This window comes from Mytilus californianus, unplaced genomic scaffold, assembly GCF_021869535.1.
Source record: "Mytilus californianus isolate M0D057914Y unplaced genomic scaffold, xbMytCali1.0.p SCAF_6, whole genome shotgun sequence".
In the NCBI taxonomy this organism is placed as follows: Eukaryota; Metazoa; Mollusca; class Bivalvia; order Mytilida; family Mytilidae; genus Mytilus; species Mytilus californianus.
The window spans coordinates 11,363,795-11,391,286 of record NW_026262712.1 but is presented as its reverse complement, the minus strand read 5'-3'; the positions used below and the strand labels follow the sequence as shown (position 1 = coordinate 11,391,286).

Here is a 27,492-nt window from a genome sequence, read left to right as displayed (position 1 = left end):
TGTTGGGTATACAAATGTATTTAAATGTGACAGCAAAGAAAAGGTCAATTTCATATTCATTTAGAATTTTGTAATTCACTTTTTTGTCAAATATTCTACTTTTAGAAACATTGAAATAGCCATATTCCAAGTAAGCCGTACTCATTACTCTAGCTTCAAAAAGGGAAATTGCAAATGTATTTTTCCCCCATATCTTTACAATGGTTCTTTACAGGGCTTTTTTTTCGATTTTTAATTAAATTTTTTTTTGTCAATTTATCAATTTTCATGCAGTAGAAATGTGTTATTTCTCAATTGAAATTATATATGATATTTCATAAATGTTATAATGACTTTTTTAATATACTATGTAAGACAAAAGTTCTTAATATCAACCCCTAATGTTTCAGGACAATTTTAATCCCCAAAAGGAGCACACGAACCAATCCTTAATTTTCTGTAAAATGTGTGAAATGCAAATTATCTAGTAAACAATCTTGTCACCCTAATATCAAATACATATCAACACATTTAAAAAATATACAAACTTTGTAAGAAAAAGTACCAGGTAAAAGAATATTATACATGTACATGATGCCATATATAAAATCAGTTATATGCATGTAAAAAGAAAGGAAGATTTTTTAGACAAAAAGGAGCAAATATAGCATGTACATTTCATAATCACAGAAAGAATTTAAGGTATATACATCATAGTTTTGGAAATGATTATATTATCATAAATGTATATTGGCTGATTGACAGATAGTTAGATGTCTTGCAAGTCAGAGAAATTAATGTTCTCATCGAGAATATGGTTCTTATGTCACCCAAAATATACACAACATCCAAGCATAAATCTGATATTGCACAAGAAAATAATATATACAAGTTCTTCAAGCAAGAAATATAGGTAATATTCACCCAAATGTCTAAAAGAGGAGCTGAAAAGTGATACTAAAAAAAGAGGAAAAACTGTTTTTTTTTAAATATTTGAATTACAACACTGAGGTCATCAATACCAACATGAATGTCACACAAGATGACAAAGTAGGTTACAATGACCCACACAATATGCACAAAATAGAATGCATTAGTTAAGAACTTTACATAGTTCATAAGGTAACTCTTGACATTTTTTTATGATACTCATCGACTCACAAACATTTCAGTGTAGCATTACAATCAATTTTACCTGTATGATTTTTGGTGAAAAAAAATCACAGAATATAATGGTACCTCACGTTGATCTTTAGCTGTAGGTTAGAATAGTTAAGTTTCTAAGAATCTTTAACATGAATAAAAGAGTCACAGAATATTATGGTACCTCATGTTGACCTTGAGCTGAAGGTCCATGAAGGACTGAAATCAGTCAGGCTATGAATCATCACCACACGCTGTTAATTACAGTACATGTGTTTTGGCATTGCCTACTTTTTATTTGAGATTATCAAAGACCCTTTATGAAAACTTTACCCTTAAAGGACAAAAACAGTAAGATGTTACTAAACATAACAATATAATAAAATCAGTCATATGCATGTTATTCATCAGAATATAAGATAGGTGTAAAACTTTTTTATGGGAAATTTAACATTTCATCCATTCAACCTACCACTTTAAAATCTCAATCAGTGAAATAGCAAAAGGTCGTAAAAAAACAAAAAGCAGTTCACAAAAGGCCCTAAAAGCTATAAAATACCACTATCATAGACAACAGAAACAAAGGTGAAAACAATTCATTACAAGAAAACAAGTCGAATGTCAAAAATGAATGTGTGTAAAATATATAATTCCTAAAAATCACTATATCGTGAATATATACCTTAAACTTAAATAATATTTGGTGAAAATAGGGCATTGGTATATAAAATTAATTAAATGTAGCATCATAAAGTGGGGATTAATTCAAAATGAATTTCTTTGCTTATGTATGGTATAACTGGTCTAGACAAGACACATGAGCTCTCCTGAGAAGTATACTGTATACTTTACAGCAAATCCAATGCTATCCACCCAACATTCTTAGGCAAAGCATTTAAAACATACCTGATTTTTTTCCTCTTTTTTGGAATCGTCAAAGAAAGGGGCAAAATCTAATTCTACCGTGGAAGTATCTTTCTTCCCCCATGTACACATCAGAACCTGTTTACCATCTCTATCAACCATCCGACAGTATTCTCCTGAAAATTGTAGTTAAAACTACTTAAATCTGTCAAGTCCCTGACAAAAATCAGTTGTCTTCATAATAGATTTTTTAATAGTCCCTTTGAAATTTTTTGTAAATTTATAATAAATGATCTTTAATTATATCAGTCATATAGGAGGCTATGTATAAATCATGTTGATTCCTTAAGGAAGTTCGCTACTCAGTTTCAAAATAACAAGCTTTTCGTAACACTAGTATATATTGATAGGGGATTAATAAAGGAACAAAAAGAGCAAAAATAAAATATAGGTCAATGTGCTTGTTTTCGAGATATTAGCCATTGAAATTTTGGCGGGAAAATATTCTCTCTTGATTTTTCATAGATTTATCATTGACAAGTTAAAGTTCTCAAAAACTATTAAAAAATAATTAAGATTTTATAAGACTTTTACAGATGGCTTATAATCATGCATGTAAAAGATTTTTAAAAAGAAAAATGGGGGTCAATGGGCAAATTTTTTAAAGGCATTCAAATAGATAAAATAAAATGCTCCGCAGGGCGCAGCTTGATACGACCACAGAGGTCGAACCCTGAACAGTTGGGGCAAGTATGGACACAACATTCAAGCTTGATACAGCTTTGCATTTGGATTGTGATTAAATATTTGACACAGCATAGGTTTCTGACACAGAATGAATGTGGTCTAAGAACTTAAACATTTTAAATTGGACATTCACCTATTATGGTCCAATATCCAAAATCTAAATACATGGTTAGATTCAGCATATCAAAGAACCCCAAGAATTCAATTTTTGATGAAATCAAACAAAGTTTAATTTTGGACCCTTTTGACCTCAATGTGGACAAAGTTGATAACAGGGCCCAAAAATCAAAAATCTAAATATATGGTTAGATTCAGCATATCAAAGAACCCCATATATTCAATTTTTGTTGAAATCAAACAAAGTTTAATTTTGGACCCCGATTTTGACCAACTTGAAAACTGGGCCCATAATCAAAAATCTAAATACATGTTTAGATTCAGCATATCAAAGAACCCTAAGAATTCAATTTTTGTTAAAATCAAACTAAGTTTAATTTTAAACCCTTTGGACCTTAATGTAGACCAATTTGAAAATGGAACCAAAAATTAAGAATCTAAATACACGGTTAGATTCGGCATATCAAAGAACCCCAATAATTCAATTTTTGATGAAATCAAACAAAGTTTAATTTTGGACCCTTTGGACCTCAATGTGGACCAATTTAAAAACGGGGCCCAAAATCCAAAAACTAAATACACGGTTAGATTCAGCATATTAAAGAACCCCAAGAATTCAAGAATAAAACCCCATTGAAATTGGTCAAGAAATAAGTAATTTATACGAAGTATCTTCTTTTGCACAATACTGTGCAATTAAATATTTCTTGCTATTGCGCAATACTGTACAATTGACAATTTCTTGCTATTGCGCAATATTGTGCTATTGGATATTTCTTGCTATTGCGCAATACTGTGCAATTGAAGATTTCTTGCTATTGCGCAATACTGTGCAATTAAAGATTTCTTGCTATTGTGCAATACTGTGCAATTGAAAATTTCTTGCTATTGCACAATACTTATTATATAATAATTTACATATCCTGTTTGGTGTGTATCTCCTACCATATCATTATTATTTGCTTTTAAATATAAATCAGAAATAACCGATTTAAAATGGAAAATTTTAAAAGAAAAAAAAAAGGAAAAAAAGGAAACCCCCCCCCCTCCAAATTTTTTGAACCCCCTTATGATTCATCACCCCCAAACTCAAACCCAGCCTTCCCTTTGTGGTATGGTACCTTGCAGTACAATTTCAGAGAGATCCATACACTTGAACACAAGTTATTGTCTGGAAACTAGAAAAATGTGTTTTTTGGCCCCTTTTTGGCCTCAAATTCCTAAACGTTTCGGCAATTACCCCCAAACTCAAACCCAGCTTTCCCTTTGTGATATGGAACCTTGTAGTACAATTTCATAAAGAATCATACACTTACACACAAGTTATTGTCCTGAAACTAGAAAAATGCTTGTTTTTTGCCCCTTTTTGGCCCCTAATTCCTAAAATATTGAGGCAATTACCCCCATCATCAATCCCAGCCTTCCCTTTGTGGTATGGTACCTTGCAGTACAATTTCAGAGAGATTCATACACTTGAACACAAGTTATTGTCTGGAAACTAGAAAAATGCTTATTTTTGGCCCCTTTTTGGCCCCCAATTCCTAAATGTTTCGGCAATTACCCCCCAAACTCAAACCCACCTTTCCCTTTGTGATATGGAACCTTGTAGTACAATTTCAGAAAGATCCATACACTTACACACAAGTTATTGTCATGAAACTAGAAAAATGCTTGTTTTTTGCCCCTTTTTTGGCCCCTAATTCCTAAAATTTTGCAGCAATTACCCCCAAAATCAATCCCAGCATTCCTTTTGTGATATGGAACCTTGTGGTACAATGTCAGAGAGATCCATACACTAACACACAAGTTATGTCTGGAAGTTACAAAAATGCTTATTTTTGGCCCCTAATTCCTTTACTGTTGGTACCATTACCCCAAAAATCAATCCCAACCTTACTTTTGTGGTATTGAACCTTGTGGTAAAATTTCATAGAGATCCATTCACTTAAACTAAAGTTAGAGTGCGAAAACCAATGTGTCTTCGGACGACGCCGGACGACGACGACGACGACAACGTCATACCAATATACGACAACAAAAATTTTTTTGCGGTCGTATAACCAGAGGATTCCGAAAATCTGACAAAAATTCCAAAACATGACAAGCGAACTTCTTTAAAAGTTTTATGTGAATGCAAACTTCATTTGTACTGTGTGGTCTTTTTTTTTGTGTGTTCTACTTTAATTACATATGATCTTTATTGGGAAGGTTTGTGAGCACCTAAAACTGGTTAAACTCCACTATAGGTGTTGGTGGTTTTTTTGTGGTTTATTGAATGATCCAATATTTTTGGTAATTCTTGTTTTTCTTTTCTGCGCATCAATCCATCTGGGTTTTTTTTTAGATTTGACTCATTTTTGTATTTTGCAAAAGAATAAAAAATATCAATTTACCAGTATGTTTGTACATAAATTAAAAATCCACGATTTAACTCATACCTATCTCCACTGCCGATTCCCTCAGCTTCATGTTCTCATAAGAGATATGTTGGTCCAGTTTGGCATCGTTAGTAACTTGTTCAGAAATCAGTTTCTCTGTCTGACTCTGGAATATATCATGTTTTCTCTGGTATTCTTTCAAATCATTCAATGTTTGCTGTAAAGACCTGAAAAAAATTCATTCATCACATTATGCATACATGCTGAAAACTGTCTTTTTTGGGAGAGAGAAGAGGGTAAATTATTGATGCTGAAAACTGTATAAATGTTTATGTATGCTTGTGTCTGATTAAAAGTTCTAGCGTATATCACCACCTATTACTTAATCAATATTATAACTAATGAATAAAATGAAAGTCATGTATAAAAATAAAATGACTCTTATCATCACGATGTCTGTTCCAAACCCACACTCAATGTAAAACAAAAAAATTGCAATATGCCTACTTAAGTACTCAAAATCATTGCCTGTTGTTTTGAGCTACTAAAATTTCCTCTAATATTTTATAACCCCTGCTAAGCCTTAAATACTTCCTTAAGTTTTACCGATGTATATTGCTTAAGGTTTCAACCAATTTTAAGATGCCAATAGATTAAACTGAAGAGTCTTTAAATTTCCATCTAGTTTTAATTATTGAGCCTCTTAAGCTTCCTCTAATTTCACCTGATAAATCTCTTAAGTTTTCACTTGTATCCCATGCATTAAACTTCTGAAATTTTCAATAGTTTCACTGTCTTGAGCCTCTAAGCTTCTACTAATTTTACCTGTGTTGAGCCTCTAAAGCTTCCTCTAACTTGGCATGACACAAAACAGCATGTTTTCTTTTAGCTGCAGCATCAAAATCTGGTTGTATCCTCAGGGTGTTCTCAAAACATATAATGGATTTATTGTATTCTGCTAATACCTGAAACAAAATAGATGTTTAAAAAGGTAGAAATATTTTAGTGAACTAAAACATATATCTCTGCCTTCATCTTTCATGTGTCATTCCAGTTAGCAAAAGGCACAACTAGCTCGTTCCAGTACTCACAATTCATGATGTGAGGGGATATGGTAAAATTGACCTGCAATAAATTCGCTTTGTTCAGGCTGTTAAAATTTACCCACAGCTTGACGGATAAGCTTTTATCACCATGCTTAATGTATTAATTAAATTTTCACATAAATGACATTGTGTTTGGTGGTAATAAGAATTGTGTATAAGTTTCATAACATTTGGTTGAAGCATAGTAAAGCAAGAGTGCAGAAACAGCAAATTCAACATTTTTTCCATAAATAATGGGACATAACTTAAGAACTGTGAAAGTGACACCACCTAAATCTGAAATTAATCTGTGTTTTATGGTAATAAGCATTGTGTATAAGTTTCAGAACATTTGATTGTGGCAAAGTAAATAAGAGTGCAGAAATGGCAAATTCAGTAATTTTTCCATTTATAAAGGAACATAACTCAAGAACGGTGAAAGTGATGCCATCCAAGTATGAACTTGATATGTGTGTGGTGGTAATTAGCATTGTGTATTAGTTTCCTAACATTTGGTCAAGACATACTGAAGTTAGAGAACAGAAAAAAACAATTTCAGGACATACAAGGGTAAGACTTGAATCCCCCTCTGCCACAGTGGGGGCATGAAAACAATTGTTCCTCAATCCTCAAAAATTAGTATCCATGAAAATAAATTAATCCACAGTATATGGTTTTAAATTAAACACCATACCCCTTTTTTTCCATTCAACAAGAATGTGTCCATAGTACACGGATGCCCCACTCGCACTATCATTTTCTATGTTCAGTGGACAGTGAAATTGGGGTCAAAACTCTAATTTGGCATTAAAATTAGAAAGATCATATCATAGGGAACATGTGTACAAGTTTAAAGTTGATTGGACTTCAACTTCATCAAAAACTACCTTGACCAAAAACTTTAACCTGAAGCGGGACAGACAGACGAACGGACGCACAGACCAAAAAACATAATGCTCCTAGGTGGGGTATACAAATTGGAAAAAACTAATTTCACTTCTAATAATCATTCAATATTATCAACTTACAGCATAAATATTTCCCAGTGTAAAATGATTGACATTCAATTCTTTTGAGACATCTAGGGCAGCATGTACAACAACTGCAGCCTCATTGGAATATCTTGCTCTGTGGAGAATGTTGGCTAAACTAATCAATGCAACATCTTTCTGATGCCTGGAAAAAATTGATAAGGAATAGAAAATGCAACTCTTTTTAATAACAAAATTCGTAAGGGTTCCGCAGAACCCGGTGTCTCGCCTACTTTTGCTGTTAGTTGCAGGCTCAACAAAAATGGGGAAAAAATTATTAAAAATTTTCTGTCCAAGTTTGGTAAAAATGGTTTATGAATCTAATAATTTTTTTAAAAACTTAAATGCAGACTGTATGTAATGTTAACTGGAAGTAAAAAAAAGTCCATTTATAAGTAATATATGGAAAAACAGGAAATAAATTTTTACAAAATTTCCTTCTAGATACTAGCTTTTGATCATAAACAAGCTTCTGTCCAAGTTTGGTACAAATCCAGGATAGTTTAAGAAAGTTGTTAAAATTTTTAAAACTTTAACCACAGAGTGAATGTAATGTTAACTGGCAGAAAAATTAAGTCCATTTATAAGTAAAATACGGATAAACAGGATTTTTTTTTTTTTAAATTTACTTCTGGATACTATCTTATGATCATAAACAAGCTTCTGTCGAAGTTTGGTAGAAATCCAGGATAGTTTAATAAAGTTATTAAAATTTCAAAAACTTTAACCACAGAGTGATTATTTGTGGACGCCACCGCAACGACAGAATGTAGGATCGCTATGTCTCGCTTTTGTGACAAAAGTCGCAGACTCAACAAATATACAAATAAAATATATATGTTTTTTTTCTGGTGCCATAAAAATTGAAAAGTTGAAAATCTACATCTGTTTAACAAAAAATGCAAGCATGTAATCTCTTAACCAGAGAGTATTCTGTGCCAGTGTAAGTAGGACTATTTACAATGTAGCTCTTATTTGTTTTGCATTGACAGCAAAACAAACTTATTCTTAAGGGAAGCAAAAAATTCGTAAGGGTTCCGCGGAACCCAGTGTCTCGCCTACTTTTGGTGTTAATCGCAGGCTCAACAAAAATGAAGAAAAAAATTAATAAAAATATTCCCCTCTATACTATGTTTTGATTGTAAGTAGCTTCTGTCCAAGTTTGGTAAAAATCCAGGATAAATTATGAATCTAATAAATGTTTTAAAAACTTAAACTGCAGAATGTATGTAATGTTGACTGGAAGAAAAACTAAGTCCATTTATAAGTAAAATACAGAAAAAATGGAACAAAATTTTATCAAAATTTCCTTCTAGATACTATCTTATGATCATAAACAAGCTCCTTTCCAAGTTTGGTATAAATCCAGGATAGTTTAAGAAAGTTATTGAAATTTCAAAAACTTTAACCACAGAGTGAATGTAATGTTTCCTGGCAGAAAAACTAAGTCCATTTATAAGTAAAATACGGAAAAATGGAATTTTTTTTTTACAAAATTTACTTCTGGATACTATCTTATGATCATAAACAAGCTTCTTTCCAAGTTTGGTAGAAATCTAGGATAGTTTAAGAAAGTTATTGAAATTTTAAAAACTTTAACCACAGAGTGAATGTAATGTTAACTGGCAGAAAAACTAAGTCCACTTATAAGTAAAATACGGAAAAAATGGAATTTTTTTTTACAAAATTTACTTTTGAATATAATCTTATGATCATAAACAAGCTTCTGTCCAAGTTTGGTAGAAATCCAGGATAGTTTAAGAAAGTTATTAAAATTTCAAAAACTTTAACCACAGAGTGAATATTTGTGGACGCCGCCGACGACGACGCCGAAGGAATGTAGGATCGCTATGTCTCGCTTTTTCGACAAAAGTCGAAGGCTCGACAAAAAGTAGCTAAAACACTTGACATGTTTGTTTTCTAATTCAAAAGACTTGGATGTAGGTTTTTGTTCAGTCTCATTAAAATACAGATCCTGACATAGGATTAGTTTTTCATAAGGGGAGGAAATTAGATAAAAAAAATAATCATTAGAACTCTGACTTGAACAAATAATACAACTCCACAATGAGAAAACTACTGGTGATTTGACTCTTATTTCAATAAGTAAGATAGATTCAGACACAGATCTCCTGACTGTTTTATTCACCGAACAAACCTTGGTGAAAAATGTAAAGCTCTCCTGACACATTCTATAGCGTGATATGGATCTCCTTTAATTCTCCAGTAAAAGGCTGCCATATTGTATAATATCCAAGATGTTCGATTCTGAAATAGAAAATACAATAATTGTTTATCCAAGATTTCCTATTCTGAAATAGAAAATATGATAATTGTTTATCTAAGATGTACTATTCTGAAATAGAAAATATAATAATTGTTTATCCAAGATGTCCTTTTCTGAAATAGGAAATATGATAATTGTTTAACCAAGGTGCCCTATTTCAAAAATGTTACTTTTATAAATGTACAGCCATTTATGTGTCTGTAGTTATTATCATAAGAATACAGATTTCATTTATTGTTGGTCTGTCTCTGATCAATGGAATGTAGAAATTTCAATAGCGGGCGAGTAAAATTCACAAAAATAAAAAATCTTTGACAAGCTATTTGAAAATAAATGATGTGATTAATGCAATAAACGGATCAAACATTAAATTAGGACACTTTTAATAACATTTTTCGAAGTGACAAATTTATTTCACCAAAATCAGAATTTGTTAACTAAGCTCGTGAAACATGTGCCAGAAAAAGCTTTGATTTGTTTGCTTAAAAAGTTATTCCTTTGAAATAGTATAAGACCAGTCTGCAAAGTCAACACTTTCACTTCCTTTCTTAAGAAATAAATATTTTAGTTCTTTTTAATTTCTTTACTTACAAATAAAAAAATGACTTTACATCAACTTGATAAAAATGGAAAATTAATGATGATAAAAGGGAATGTTTGAACACTAGATATCGCATTTGGCAGTCTGGAAAAGTGAAATGACAGATGTTTAAACAACTTTTTCGCCCTAGTTGCCCAATAGCATGAACCCTGTATATCATAAGTGATGTTTTTAAACTCAGTGTGATCTGATCTAGATCATACCTTTTGCAAAGCCTCATATATTCTGTGACCATATTCATCAACACTGTCTTGGTATGTAATAGCATTTTTCAGTCCAAGTTCAGGAGTTCCTTGCAATGTCTCTCTGTCTTTCATACCCTGCAAATGTACAAGATAAAATATACATAAAAATAAATGTCATATATCAAAAAATATAAAGTGCAATATTTTTTATTCTGTAAAATATAATCTGTTGATCATTTGTGAGCTCCTGTGTTTCCCTTCCCGAACCTGAAAATTGTTGTCACTGAAGGGTATAATGCAATAATTTAAACACACATTTTCTTGGCTGCATGTTACAGTGAACAAATATACTTTTCTAAGTTTCCATGTGAGTAAAACAAAAAAATCTTTAATGATTATATTAAATATCAAAAGCATGTCTTGATGGGTTTAATTGTTTTAATTGCAATTAAAATAGTGTTTTGAACTTAAGCCAGGAATAGGTATATTTGACCAGAAAGAAAAAACAAAATTAACATTTTTTATACACGACTTCACATGTCCTCCCTATTAAAGGTAAACTTTAAATAAATAATTTCAACAAAAAAATGAAAAATGCATATAAGACCATATATATATGCTTCCCTATAGAATTCTCTTCCTTCTTTTTTGGAGTCATCAAATTACTGTCATATTGACATATATATTTAGTTGTTGGTTTGCTGTCTCTTTAAATTTCTTTGTCTATGTCAGTTGCAATGCATTGACTGATAGTGTTCTACCCAGACTATTCTAGTGCCATGATTTTTCAATGCTGTTCTATTTGACAGAACGCAGTGCTATCTGATCTCATGCAACATTCTAATCAATGAATGTTTTCATCCAACTGGTGAGAACCGGTTTAAAAAGCAAGAATTTTAGAAATTCCTTCTATCACAAGGGGAGACTGAATATATTTACATAATAACATGAACAATCCCATCACAAACTAATGTAGGAAAACAAAGTTTCAACATATTACATATTCATAAAATTTTATAAAAGATGACGCTGACAAAACATGACTGCGTGTATTTTCAAAATATGCAGGAAAATCAATACGTTCATCATTCATTTATAAACATATGCAATTTTAAAAGTACATTGTAACAAAGTTTCCAATAAATAAGTTAATGCAGAATAACAATTAAATAATATATTTATGCTTAAAACTGAAATCTGATAAAAATAACTATGTTTTAAAAACATTCAAAATTCTATAGCTTTATATAATTCAGAAGTAACATTTTTGGATTCCTTTATAACATATTTTACAGTTAAAAAGAGGGCAAATAATTCAAGAAAACAATTGGACCCTTTTTATTTCATTGATAAAACACCTTTAGAAAAGTTACACCTACTGTTTTGTAAATACACATTGGGTATTAGAAAAACTTTATCAAATTCAGGTGCAAGAGCTGATTTGGGAAGACTTCCTCTGGAACTAAATATTAAGTTTCAATCTATATTGTATCTTATTAGATTATATTCTGATGGCATTAATCCTCTTGTGAAAGAATCCTTTGTTTTTTCTCAAAATCTGGACTCTTTGGGAATTTATTCTTGGTTTTCATATGTAAAACATGTGTTAAAAGAAACAGGTATGGATTTGGACACATTGAAGAAATATTCCTCACATAATATAACTTAAAGAGATCAAATAAAATTAAATTTGAAGCATTTTTATGAAAAGTAAATGATAAAATATCAGATATAAAGGATAACAGCAAACTCACTATTTATAAACATGTAAAACTAAATAATACAGAAGAAAAATATTTAAGTTGCTCAAAATTTGAATTTAGAAAACTGATAACAAAATTTAGAATAAGTAACCACAATTTATTTATAGAACAGGGAAGATATCTTAAAATGCCAAGAGAAGAAAGATTATGCAAAAACTGCCAAAAATTGAAGATACCTGAAAATCATTTCTTTTTATATTGTGATATTAACAGTAATGTTAGAAAAGTTTATTTTGACTTTTTGATAAATGAGAATATGCACTTTACAGATTGAAATGATATAGATAAATTACATGTATACTCAACCCAAGATCACACATTCAGGTAAAATAAGTTTGGATCCTTTTTAAAGATGTCTATAGAACTGAGAACAGGGGACTCTTGAAATATTTACTTTCATTATGTATATAAACATGATAAATGATCTTGTTGATATTGTTTTAATTTTGTTATGTTGTGTCAAATGCTATAAATGTATGGTGTAATGGCAATAAAGATTTGAATTGAAAAAAAATATATTCATGGGAAAAAAAGCCATGATGTTGTGAAATTCAAAGTGTAAATATCAAAATACATTAAATATTCAACATTTTGAACATGTTGAAAGGAGTAAAACAAAATATTTCTGGTACACAAAAAAAAAGATAAAAAAATATTGTAAATTGTACAGAAAGCATGGGATGCATACATACATACATGTTCATGTCATACACAGTAATCTGTTTTATATTAATACTGTAAATTCAGAAATTATTGCGTGCATTTATTAGTGCGATTATTGAAGAATAGACAATAATGCGAGATTAATTATTGCGATTTCAAGAAAATTTGAAAACAGATATACAGGTATATATCAGATATCAGAATGCAAGTTCTTATTATTGCGATACTCACCCATTCGCATTATTCGCAATAATCAAAACCTCGCAATAATTTCTGAAGTTACAGTAATTTTGATTTGTTGTCTAATCAAATTACACAAAACTTCTACAGTATGAACTGTGTAACATATTACCTCAAGGTGTTCAAAGGCATGAAAACTGTATTCCAGTTCTGAGAACAGTCTACAATCTGGTTGGTGTAAATTATCCCTTGGTGTTATACTCAAATCTATATGTTCTTCTGGTCTGAAAAAAACAATGAAGAAAATTGAAAGTGTGAGAATAGGAAAAAATTGGAATGTAGAGCTGAATAACATCTTAGGATTAGGATTATAGGCTTTGCTTGTATGTTTGGTCTCTAAGTAAATATGTATTTATAAAGAGTTCCCTCCAGGTTTCGAAATAGCACCATGGTATTAAAGCATAGTGAAAGTTCAGAGATACATGTTGAATATATTTTGTGTTGTGTCCTGGTTGTTGTGTCACTATTCATCTTTCCGTTTGGACAGTTCCCATGGAGAAAACTTTTTAGTAATTATGATATTACCTTTACATGTTTATATCTGAGTTTTGTTTCCTTTTGTAATTTTTGTAATCATTCATGAACTGAATAATAAGAAATAAAATAAATCAATAAACAGTTATTCTGTATTGGGTATGTTAAAATAAAAGTTTCTTGGTTGAAAATCAAACTTTACACTATCAAGAGTATGTGCATCTTTCCCATACATCAACTATATGGAATAAAGCTGTTTTAGCTTGGATAAAATATACTGACAAAGTGCTTCAGGTTTGCAAAAAAATGTTCAGCGCAAAAAAGGCATGAGAACAGTGTACAATAACTATTAGGATTAATTTGCATATGGGCTAGTGATCCTTGCTTATACTGTATGTACAATATCACTTTTCAAAACAAATGTTAGGGCCATAATCTCATCAAGGTCAATATTTTAAAGACTTGAAAAAAAGCCAATCGAAATCAGCTTTATATTCAGAAATACATGTAGATATTTGTATGCTAATATAATAATCTGTCTATAAAGATAACAAAAAATGACATATGTAGTTGAGAACAAGATGTGACAAAAAAAGTATTTTAAAAATAGGATTGAGTCATTTCTTTTTTTATTCAAGTAACATGTTGCAATTTATGTTCTGTGGATTAATTATTATTCGTGGGTTACCAATTTTCATGAATTTAGATGGGTAAAGGTGAACCACGACTTTAAATGTTCAAGGAAGTACAATTTTTCTATGAGCTTGTATGCAGACTTTGGCAAAACCACAAACTAAATATCCATGAAAATGCTTTTTCCTCTCAATACATGAAAATAAATGATTCTACAGTATTATCACTACAGCCTTTTTTAAATAGTCTTAATTTTATGAATTTTGAGTTTTTGGTTTGACCAGGCCGGTGATAAATCACAAAACATCCCTCACTTGCTGTCAAGCATGCTATCATTAGGTTGGTCAAATAATCTGAGAATTCTCTTGGAACATATCATGACATGACATCATTTATTTTTTAACAAAGTGTATCAAACTAATATGACTATAGTTATATAGTGCTCAATACTCGAGTGCTTAAGCTGAAAGGGACAGGGTGCCTTTAAAGACATAAAGCATCTTTCTGTTCATACAATTTCTAACTTCCAAGAAACATTTTCCTGTTATACATTTGTACTTGACTATTATGGACACTATCTGTTTTTGAACTGTAATCGATTAAATTACTTTTACTTGTAATAAGAAATTGCATGATTACTAATTACATGTGATTACATCGCAAAATGTAATCCATTACAGCTGATTAAAATTACTGATTATGACTACCCTATGTCTGACTAACATCCATTTTATGACCTGTTTTACCTAATTCCTTTATTTTCCAATGGAAGGACTGTACTGATGTACAAATCAAATTCTGGCAATGGTTTCCCTGCAGCTACACAGTCTATATCAGTTTTGTAAAATCTTTGTTCAAGACCTACAAAAAAGAACATCAGTTGTTATAATTCAACTAAACACAAAACATAATAGGACTTGAAAATAAAAGTTTTCTTATGTCAAGACTGACATTCAATGTCTTAGTGCCAATGGTGCTAACATGCTGAAGTTACCTGACATCGGACTCACACTTCTTTTAAACTGAATTCTACTGTGTGTATTGCTGCATGTTTGTTTTTTCTACATTGGCTAGAGGTATAGGGGAGAGTTGAGATCACACAAAACATGTTTAACCCCGCCGCATTTTTGCGCCTTTCCCAAGTCAGGAGCCTCTGTCCTTTGTTAGTCTTGTATGTTTTTTAATTTTAGTTAATTTATATGTTTTGGAGTTTAGTATGACGTCCATTTTCACTGAACTAGTACACAATTTTGTTTAGGGGCCAGCTGAAGCACGCCCCTGGGTGCGGGATTTTCTCGCTGTGTTAAAGACCCATTGGTGGCGTTCGGCTGTTTTCTGCTCTTTGGTTGGGTTGTTGTCTCTTTGACACATTCCCCATTTCCATTCTCAATTTTATCAATCACAAAACTCCATAACTGACATTTCCTTTAATTTTTACATTTTATTCTGATGTAGTTCAACAATTTATTTGATGATCATTTCACATTAATTCTAACAAACCTGTATCCCTATCTTCATTTTTATCTATTTCTTCTTTCCTTTGCAATAACTCTCTTTTAAGCTGAAGTATTGTCTCTCCCCTGTCTTCTTGTTTCATGAATGCTACAAGGTCATAAGGTCGTCGCATATTAAACACAGTGTCCAACTAAAAATACAAAAAAAATAAAACAAACATAAAACTGCTTTGAGATATAAGGTAAAAAGTATATATATGTTCACAGCATTCCAGCACGTCTGGAATTTACAAATGCATCTGTTACTATATATCATTTTATTCTGGTATCACCTAAGTTGAACAAAGGTATACAGAAAAACATATTAATTTACATCACATTGCATTGTACATTTGTTGAGGAAGCATTAAATATGAGTTATTTTACAACGGTATGATCAGTATAGCCGACAGGTTATCATCAGAGAGAATCCAGTTTGTCATTTATAATTCTAATGAATTGGCATAATTTTTGAAGTTTAAATCTACTTTGTGAAAGGATTATTTCTCACTCGAGGCTCAAATGAGTTTATCTGATAAATATAAACAGGCCTCTCATTCTTTCAAAAACAATGAGTTCATGGACCCTTATCTCAGAAAATAGTGAGTCCTTTCCGGAATTTTGGAAATCCCATAACAAAAGCAAGGGTCTCATTCTGTATTCCTTTTGTTGAGGATGTTCACTGATCTTTTTTTTTACTTTTTGTCAGATATTCGGAATCCTCATTTCTGTAAAAGTACTGTTTGTAAACAGATGGTTTATAATTATGAGTTTTATGACCATATCAATGATATAATTCATGTCAACACAGAAGTGCTGACTACAGGGCTGGTGATACCCTTGGTCAAGAAACCTCAACCTGCAGTGGCATGGACTCAGTGGTTGTAAATAAACTCATAACAGATGAGATCACCAGGCTTAAAATTTTATACGCCAGACATGTTTTGTCTACAAAAGACTCATCAGTGACACTCGAATCAAAAATGTTTGGAAGGCCTAATAAAGTATGAATTTGAAGAGCACTGAAGACCCAATATTCTGAAAGATTTTACCAAATACAACTATGGTTTTCTATTCCTGAAGAAGAAAATCCTTAGTATTTTAAATGAATTCAAAGTTTTGTAAATAGTTAATTTAGAATTATGACCATATCAATAATAATTCATGTCAACACAAAAGTGTTAACCACTTGCATTGTACTACTGCCTAGTACTGGGCTAGTGATATCCTCAGGATGATATTTTTGCTTTTAATAATAAAAAATTTCTAATATTACTGCAGAAATTTATCAAAGTAAACTTACTTTAAATAAAACTTATACAGATAGCAAAAATTGTCCTTTAATAGATTTGATTATTCAATCTTACACAGGAAACTCTATGACCATGATGACAAGAGAGATGATTTTTTGTTCCCTATTGCTAATTTTCCCTTTTTAGACAGTGATGTTCCTGTGGCCCTTTTTTACTGAGTGTATACATGTATTTCACAACTATTTGCTATACCCATTTATTTTACACTTTGTTCGGGGAATGAACTTAATCCCTTAACTACATATTCAGAAAGAGAGCTCTGACCTCAAAATCCCCCTAGAAATCTGTATCTTTTGATGGGGGTCTCATTGGGGGGGTTCTGATCCCAGATCCCGCTTACTGTTTTGTTAGATTCCTGTATCCCGCTTACACTACATGTATGTACGTAAGCAATTCTCTTTTTTTTGTAATTTCCCATATTCCCGCTTGACTTCATTTCCCATTTTCAGGGCACAATAATTTGACTTTCATGTGTCATGCTTACAAAAAATCGGCAATCCCACGTCACGCTTAGACCCCAATGAGACCCACTTTGAACTGCATGTAGTGATGTCAGTCAGGGGTACTACTTGTACAAGTAATTTTTATTTACTTGAAGAAGTAAATATTTATATACTTATATAAGTAAATTTGTAGGATACTTATACAAGTGTATTTTATTTACTTGTATAGGTAAAAAAAAATTGGGCTTAGTTATGTCCCTTAGACATTCAGATTTTTTAACTTATACAAGTAAAAAAGTCATCCTATCTTCTTTTCTTGAATTCTTAGGACTTCTTTGCTCTAATAGAATTTTTATTTGTCTGTCCTTTGCAGATGTCTTTACTAATCATTTAAGTGTAATTTCATGGACAATAAAAATCTCAAGGCTCAATCTTTGAAGGCCTTGCGCAAATACTTTAGATCTTTGCGCAATCAGTTTCTTTGTTGAATTAATGAGATGAAACATTGAACTCTAATAAAAAATTATGAGCTAACCTGAGAAAAATTGTTAAAGGCATGTTTTTACATCTCAAAACTTGAGCATTTTTGTGGGATTGTAAAAAAAATTTACTTATACAAGTAAATTTTTGAGGAAATTAAGGGGACATTATTCAAACATTATAATTAACTTATATAAGTATATTTTATTTACTTCTTCAAGTAAATAAAGATTACTTGTTCAAGTAGTACCCCTGACTGGATGTACCATACATGTAAGGGAATGGTCATTATTTATCAGCTGAGGGGGTCGGTTCAATTTTTTCACATTAAAAGGTTTTGTTGGCAACCCCCCCATGATTCTTATGAACCACATAATGACCCCTCCCCCCCCCCCCCCTGAGAACATAGTTTCAAAAGTTTGACCCCCCCCTCCCACCAAACAAAAATCTCTATCAATTAACAGTTAAGAGAAGATGATGACTGCAAGCTACAATGTAAAAAGTTGCAGGCATTGACTTTAAAAATAGCTATGAGAAGTATGAGGACATGGACACTATCCGTAACAGAATATGGCATAAAGGGGTTTTCCTTGATTGCAGTACTCATTTTCTTTTGATTTTGAACTGATATTTCATAATACATTCTACACTATAGTTCTGTTATTTTATATAACATGTATAAGTAGCTTGAACTAATTAATTTGATAAAGATAATTTACTTTGTCTGGTTAGCAGTCATTAGTAAGTGATATTCTGTAAATATTAGGTAGCACTCCACAGTTAGAAAAAAACATTAAAATTGAACCACAAAATGTTTTATCATCTTCTATTCCTGGCTTTCTAATACATTAACCTAACTGTTTGTGTTATACATGTGCATATGTATGTTATCAGTATCTTCCATAGATTTGATTTTTAAAAGTTAAAATGGTGAAAAATAATTCCTTTTTTGTGTATCCATGGCAACATTCTGCATTTATTTACCATAAAATATTGCAAAAAGGGGGGCAAAAATGTCACATATTCCCCCAAAATTTGGTTCAAACTAGAATTTCAATGCCTTTCAGTGATACCTTTTCAGAAACTGTTGATATAAATCTACCAAATGATCAAATAAAAAATGGGTGTCTTTCGCCTCATTTTTTCATAAAATTTAATTGCAAAGTTCGTGCGACAAAAAGTCGGAAAAAAACATTACAATAATTGCCGGACCAATATTTGGTATGGATATGAAAATACGGACTGTCATACAGAAATCAGCCCATATTACATACATTACATAATCTTGATGTTCCTATAAACCCACTATGAAGGCTATTTTAATCTTCAGCTATCCAAAAATGAATTTTATTCTACACTAGCTATCATATTTGAAAAATCCACAGGGGCCAAAATGCGAAACTACACACCTAACTGTGGAGTGCTACCTTAATATCAAATTTTTTTTCCCTGCCTCAAATTCAAATTCATTTCCTGTGTTGTACTAGCTGTAACGATTAAAATGGTACCATAGTTTTTAAAATTGGTTCAGTAATAAAGATTTTATGAAGGTTAGCATTTGATGTTAAACGGGACAAAAAGTCATTTAAAAAAAAATGCCTGATCAAAGTGTAAAACCTCAAGCCTGTCACATTTTTGGGGTAAATTTCTAAAACTTTTCCCTTTTTTCTGTTTAAAATCATAAAATAACCTTTAAAGAAGAAAAATTGTACAATTTTTGGGTATTTGAAAGCATTTATAGGTCAATTTTGCTGTAAATAGCATGCCAAACCTTGTTTTAGAAACTCTCAAGCAGGGTATAAATATCTAACAGTACTGGCATCATTAAATTTCATTCATGCCAAATTATTATATAAAATCCTGCTAAAAATGTCTATTTGACTTATTCGCAATAAAAAATATAAAGCGATATATTCTGAGGCTATCATATAAAGCGCAATCTTTGGTTACAAGGGCGAAGCTAATGGAGTACAAATTTAAGACAGAAACATGTCTTAGTGTCAAAATGTGTATATTTGGTTGCTAAGGACAGTAAACAATAAAATTAACATGTATTGCAATCCTAGCAACTTTTTTCCCTTCAGAACTACATTAAGAACCTAACAGACTAAAGATTTGTGGTTAAATTTATCTTAAAAAGTGCATTTCTGTGCTTTCTGATGTGCCATAAGGTAGCACTCCACAGTTAGAAAAAAACATTAAAATTGAACCACAAAATGTTTTATCATCTTCTATTCCTGGCTTTCTAATACATTAACCTAACTGTTTGTGTTATACATGTGCATATGTATGTTATCAGTATCTTCCATAGATTTGATTTTTAAAAGTTAAAATGGTGAAAAATAATTCCTTTTTTATGTATCCATGGCAACATTCTGCATTTATTTACCATAAAATATTGCAAAAAGGGGGGCAAAAATGTCACATATTCCCCCAAAATTTGGTTCAAACTAGAATTTCAATGCCTTTCAGTGATACCTTTTCAGAAACTGTTGATATAAATCTACCAAATGATCAAATAAAAAATGGGTGTCTTTCGCCTCATTTTTTCATAAAATTTAATTGCAAAGTTCGTGCGACAAAAAGTCGGAAAAAAACATTACAATAATTGCCGGACCAATATTTGGTATGGATATGAAAATACGGACTGTCATACAGAAATCAGCCCATATTACATACATTACATAATCTTGATGTTCCTATAAACCCACTATGAAGGCTATTTTAATCTTCAGCTATCCAAAAATGAATTTTATTCTACACTAGCTATCATATTTGAAAAATCCACAGGGGCCAAAATGCGAAACTACACACCTAACTGTGGAGTGCTACCTTATATTGCCTTGATGTTTCATCATGACCTTCCATATTCTTTATTTTGAAGCTGATGCAACTGATTTTAGAAAACATTTTTCAGTTGTATTCTTCTTTGAGAAAACCCTGAGAATACAATAGAGTTTTTCTTCTTGTTTTTTTTTTCTTTCTTTCGAATATGAATAGCTGAAACATTCAAGAAGAAAAATGGACAAAAAAAGCATTTAAATGAAAACAAATATATATTGCTTTTTTTCTTGAACCTTTATCATGTTTATGAACAGAATGAAGTCATACCTTAATACAGATTGTCCCTGATTTTGAAACTGCTAATTCGTAATAAGTTAAGCTTTTAAAGGCACAATTAGCCAAATTTGTTTATATACATGAGCATGTGCTATTATAAATGAATGGAATGACGTAAAAAGAAAACAAAAAACAGAAAATTCCGTTTTGTTCCAATTTATTTGAATGAAACCTATAATTCTACAATATTATATATAACCTTTCAATAATGAATTTCCCTCTGTTATGAATAAATGTAAATTTACTGTCTGACACAGAATTATTTGTGAATGAAAAAACATTAAAAAAAAAGAGAAAACATGGCTCAATTCTTTTAATGTCTTTATTAAAATTTTGAAGTTTTGTAAATGTTTTTTGGATTTTAATTTTCTCATCATATAGTTATTTTTCTATAATTTCAATCCCACTCTTGGAACTTGGAAGTGCAACTGAAAATAACACATTACAAATATTACTAATTGTATGGTTCTAGTCCTTCCTGGATCAAATATGTACAAAAATGTACACTTCAGAAAGTTGTAATACACATGTTCAGAAACTTTTAAAACTCATTGTTTCCTGTGCCAGGCTGTGGTCAAAACTAGAGACAAATATTTTATACAGTTGTTAATCTTGAGATAAGTCGGATTGTAAACTTTCACATCCTACTTGTCCTATGGATAATCATGGAACTATCATATTGAATATAATAGTTCCATGAGACAATGAACCATAACAGAGGAGTGATCAGATTCACTATCCTTGAGAAATTAGGCATCCTTCTAGTGCTCACTGTACATGACCAAAGATTTAATAATGACAGAATTTATTTAAAAGATTGCACACTCACTTCAATATCGTCAACAATTTATATGCTTGTCAGACATAAAAACTTTCATTGTGTGACCCCCCCAGTCAAATAAAATTTTTGATGGCAACCCCCCCCCCCCCCCCCCCCCCCAGCAGTATGATATGTTTGGTAGTGACCCCCCTAAAATGAACCGACCCCCTCAGCTGATAAATAATGACTGTTCCCTAAATGCAAATAAAAGACTTCAACCAAGTTAATTTTAGCGTAGCCGTAGGGTGAATAGAATGGTCAGCAGTGTACACATTTTCTAAACTCATCAATTACACTTTATTACAAAAAGATGTAAGGTTAATTCAAACACAAGCTTCAATGTTTAAGCTAAGTGCATGAAGTGCAATGTCCAAGTTTCGTGTTTGTTTTGGATGTCTGCGACTGATCGGAGTAAGCTGAAAGATGGCTCGTCGATATTTTGAATTACCTGAGCCTGAATTCTTCCATTTTCAGTGACAACCCAGTGCGAGGACCCATCAGAGAGATGTAGACAGCGAACGACTGCCAGCAATATCACCAAAACATTGGCAGCCACCATATTTTAATAACATGAATATTCATAAGCGGAAGTTGATACTAAAAACCTAAACAAACCCACGTGGCATTAATCTGTTTGATGCAGAACCGATCGATTATCCGCATAAAAAAAATATGAAATATTGTTTCAGGTTTTTTCCATTAGATTAATAAAATCGCTGTTCAAATTTTCAACATTTGCTAACAAAAAAGAAGATTATGGAAACATTTAAATCCTTCTTTTTTTAACTTTCAATATTGTCTGACATTTTACATGTTAATTCATGATTTTAATCAATCTCATCTGGGACTATTATAGTCCCAGATTTCATTTACAATCAGATTTTTCACTTGACTGTGATTTAATAATATGTCGCTCATAATAATAATTGAATAAATAATTAATAATGTACTTAAATATATGTTTCGAAAGCATTAAATTGTGCGGGATTTTCTCGTTGCGTTGAACATTGGGATCTACTCAAGCATGATCAGGTTTGCAAAGAAATATTTTCGGTCAAACCAATAATAGCTTATAAAAAGCATAAAAATATAGCCGATTTATTAACGTCGACAAAATTGAAATGATATTATAGGTGAATACCTGATGATGGCGGACTTACAATGCTTAAACCCATTCATATATAAATGTAATACATTTATCTCGAGTATATGATACAAAAACCGCCGAAACACTAAATTATGTAGAATTGGTGTAAGCTATTACAAGTCTAGTAATACTAGTATCTTTTTTATCATTATATTGTAATATAATAACAATTAAACACTATCACGGTATATGGAATCTTCCGAATAAGATTTTTGAAGAATGTTTGCATTCGGGATTTAGATAGATGTTGGAATGCGTGGATGTTAGGTATCACTCATATACAAAGCAAAGACAATAGATTTATCAATACGAAAAAAAGAATCACTATCGATTTTAAAATCTGAACTTAAAAAATTGTCGGATTTAAAGAATGCATATATATAAACTTTCTTTCTCAAGCATGCACTGTAATGTGTTTATTGCCTGTCGTCTAATACCAAATTTGTTTGCGGCATTGTAATAGTGATGTTGGTTAATTGGTTGCAATAATGAAAACTTTTTTGTGTGTGCTTTTTTAAGAAAATTTAAATAGCATGTATAGTCAGGAGTGATACCATGTAAACTGTAAATAAACTGTAAAATGACTTTAAAAAGGTCAGATGTACAATTCTATAGCCTTTCAAGGCAACTTTTAGCATTTGTATGTCAGCATTATCTCGAGAGGTCAATACTTGATACGTTCGTTTAAAAAATGATAGATTACTATATACAAGTGATCTTCTTCCAAATAATAACTTTAAATATGTTAAGAAAATCAAAACATTGATAAATAATACTGACGAGTGAAAATTCATATGAAAAAAATGTCTGTCCTCTGAAATATCCCCCCCCCCCTCCCGAGTGAAACACTGTAGTCGTCTTTTTCCCTTATCTTTGTAGACATGGTTGTACAGACGGTAGTGTTTATTATTTTTATTCATGTTTTTCTATGTTATACATGTATATATTCATTATCATATCACACCAACGCTTGACGAATGACAAATTCAAATCAAGCACACCTTTTTACCTGCATGCTTTCTAGTTACTGCAATAAAATCCCTTCTTACCTGTAATATCTTTTTATACCTGTATTCCTGTATTCAGGCGTTGGAACGTGTGGATGGGTTTCGCCATTAGCTATATATTTATAGGTTTGTCTTTTCTATTTCTTAGTTTTAAGGTTTGGTTCTAATATTTTCAATAATAATATTCTTTGAATACTTTTGTTTAACAGGTTGGGAACAACCCCCCAAACGAGGGATATCCCTTAAATGATGGTCTGTCCCTCGGACAAGGGGTTATTTTGCTGTTGTAGAAAGGAAAAAAAAAAAAAAATCAGCTTTTTTAACTGAAAAGGGAGAAAATTCATTATATTTGGAACAACTATTCTAAAAGTGGGGTCTTCTTATTTTCAAAAATAAAGAAGATTGAAGTCCATGAATATTACAAAATTCATGGACATGTTTTGCCAAGATAATACCAGATAGACATATTGTTCTCTTGGTTAAGTTTCTGCAAATAATATAAACATGTGCCCTTTTGTAATTAGAAGTGGTTTTTGTAAAAATATATTTTTATCACTTGAATTCTACCCCTCATAAAAGGGATAGTCATTACATTTAGGGGTTATCCCTCATTTGAGGGGTTGTTCCCAACCTGTTTAATAGTATATTTATACTATTTGTAACTATCATTGTAAATATATTTACAGAATAAATATTAGAAGGCTCTTACGAATTTATATAGCTATATGGGAAATATACCCGGTAACAGTAGGCAATAAACTCAGTTATAAAAAGTTTATAACGCACGCAAACTAAATCCAAAATAACACCATACAGATCTGTATGTGTTCATTTATATTTTGTTTCAGGATTGAAAATATGTTTTAATTTATCTATATCATTTTAAGTTATATTTATTTTCATTTAAAAATTCTTTTCTTAATTGTTCATTTATTTTACATTTAAAAAAGAAATGAAACTCAACATCTAGTACATCACAATGTTAACAATAACTTGTGTGTGTAACTGTATGGATCTCTCTGACATTGTACCACAAGGTTTCATATAACAATGGGAAGGCTTGGATTGAGTTTGGGATTAATTTCCCTGAACATGTAGGAATAAGGGGCCAAAAAGAAGCATTTTTGTCTCGCCTTGACGGAGTCAAAAAGCGAGACATAGGTATGCTGTTTCCGGCGGCGACGGCTGGGCGTCAACAATGTATTAGTTTGCGATTAGGTCTAGTTTATGGTGAACCACAAGTGGTAGGTCAATCATATTTAGTATGCAGTTGTATAAGCATTGGCACATCTTATTTCCATGGAGATTATATGGCCCTGCTCCCTCAGTCATGGTCTATTGACTTCGAAACTTTTGCTTATTTTACATGTATTAGTTTGTGATTAGGTCAGTTTATGGGGAACCACAAGTGGTAGGTCAATGATATTTGGTATGCAGTTGTGTAAGCATCGGCATACCTCATTTCCATGCAGATAATTTAGCTCCACCCCCTTAGTCATGGTCTATTGACTTTGAAACTTTTGCTTATTTTACATGTATTAGTTTGTGATTAGGTCAGTTTATGGGGAACCACAAGTGGAAGATCAATGATATTTGGTATGTAGTTGTGTAAGCATCGGCATATCTCATTTCCATGGAGATGATTTGGCTCCACCCCCTTAGTCATGGTCTATTGACGTTGAAAATTTTTCTGAGTTATCATGTTTTAGTTTGTGATTAGGTCAATTCAAGGGGAACCATTAGTGGTAGGCCAATGTTAATTGGTATTCAGTTGTATAAGCATTGACACATCTCATTTCCATGGAGAATATTTGGCCTCACCCCTCAGTCACAGTCTAATGACTTTGAAACTTATCTTAGTTTACATGTATTAGTTTGTGATTAGATCAGTTTAAGATGAAATGCTAATGTTAAGTCAATGATATTTGGTATGCAAATTTATTGGCATTTGCATGTATCGTTTCCATGGAGATTATATAGCCCCACCCCCTCTTATTGACTTTGAAACTTTTCTATAGTTTACTAGTTAATGTTTGTATTTAGATTTGGGAACAACTTATGATAAGTCAATGGTCATGATGGTATTTGGTATGCAGTTGTATAAGCATTGGCACATCTCATTTACATGGAGATTGTTTAGCCATGTAACTCAGTCATGGTTCATTGACTTTGAATATTTTCATAACTTGTGTAAGATGTTAAAGTATTGCTATTTTGATTTCAACATTTGCATAATCAAAATTACAAAAAGGCGAGACATATCTCTGTGATAACAGTTTATTCTAGTTTACAGACCAGAACTTGTGTTTCAGTGTATGGATCTCTCTGAAGTTATACTACAAGGTTTCTTACTACAAAGGAAAGGCTGGAATTGAGTTTTGAGTTCTTGCTCCAATGGGGGTTTCGATAAGTTGGGGGCCAAAAAAAGGGCCCAAATAAGCATTTTTGTAGTTTCCAGTCAATAACTTGTGTTTAAGTGTATAAATGACTCTCTGATATTATACCACAAGTGTCCATACTACAAAGAGATGGTTATGGGGGTTATGGCTCAAATTATTTAGCCAATAGGGACATAAAAGGTAGGAAAACAAGGGTTTTTCTGGTTAAAGGACAATTTAGACAATTTAAAAGCAATGTAAGGGAGGTTCTCCAATTCCATTGAAAGAATACTGTTATAGATATGTTTGATTACCTCCCTTACAATGATTGAAAATTATGTATTAAGAAATGATGATTGTTTTGAGATAAGCTGTAATTTTTTTTTAGCTCACCAACCGGAAGGGCCAATTGAGCTTTTCTTATCACTTGTCGTCATGAAGGGACTGTAGCAGATCGCTTTATACAAAATATCTCATCCATATTTTTACCCATTTATTCTTAAATGACTGTTTAGCTAAACCTATCTTTTGTATTTCCAGCTGATGTCTAGGGAAGAAGAGTTTCAAAGACTGTTTCTGAACACAGCAGAAATTTATAGGGAACTGGAACATAAAGAGGCCCAAGTACAGAGGATAGTGTCTGACTTCTCTAAAGCCGAAGAAGAAAGAAGAAAGTCTGAAGATATAGGAAGAATTAAAAAAATTAAAAATTAACTTTAAACTTCAAACTGTATTGAAAAGCACTCATTTACACCCATATTGGCCAATGTCTTAAAACATTATACATGATAAACAGTTTACATATAAACAATGAAAATAAACAATGCTGACACTTTGAACTATAATTCTTGTCTTTCTTTAAATCAATATATATATATATATATACAACTCGTCTAAACATCAACCCAACAATGTTAGATATGTAAATTTGCTTTCGCAAATTTTTTGTTCTTCCCTAGCCAGGATTCAAACCCATGCTACTGAGATATCATGACACCAAATTGCCTGCACTGTAACCGGCCTGCTAGACCACACCACCACCTGGGCTTCATAAAAATGAAGCTTTCGGTAGCCATGTGTTACCTTTCCATATCAGTGTTA

The 27,492-nt window shown here is 31.6% G+C and overlaps 1 protein-coding gene across 7 annotated transcripts in view; it reads right to left on the bottom strand.

The window, feature by feature from the left end:
* LOC127706313 (tetratricopeptide repeat protein 17-like) overlaps positions 1–22,438 on the bottom strand; it is a 65,253-nt gene extending 42,815 nt beyond the window's left edge. For 6 of the 7 annotated variants that reach the window (XR_007984413.1, XR_007984414.1, XM_052210828.1 and 3 more), the window contains exons 1-10: positions 22,308–22,427; positions 15,691–15,835; positions 14,937–15,051; positions 13,196–13,307; positions 10,436–10,552; positions 9,503–9,612; positions 7,342–7,489; positions 6,054–6,193; positions 5,289–5,455; positions 2,029–2,162 (exon numbers count right to left, since the gene is read on the bottom strand). Coding sequence is in view for 5 of the 7 variants with exons in the window: in XM_052210828.1 (XP_052066788.1) it covers positions 2,029–2,162; positions 5,289–5,455; positions 6,054–6,193; positions 7,342–7,489; positions 9,503–9,612; positions 10,436–10,552; positions 13,196–13,307; positions 14,937–15,051; positions 15,691–15,835; positions 22,308–22,418 (1,299 nt within the window). In the remaining 2 variants the exon portion in view is untranslated. Of the gene's footprint in view, positions 1–2,028; positions 2,163–5,288; positions 5,456–6,053; positions 6,194–7,341; positions 7,490–9,502; positions 9,613–10,435; positions 10,553–13,195; positions 13,308–14,936; positions 15,052–15,690; positions 15,836–22,307 lie in introns of all 7 variants that reach the window. The other variant, XM_052210827.1, reaches the window with a different exon arrangement.
* Positions 22,439–27,492: the final 5,054 nt, after the last annotated feature.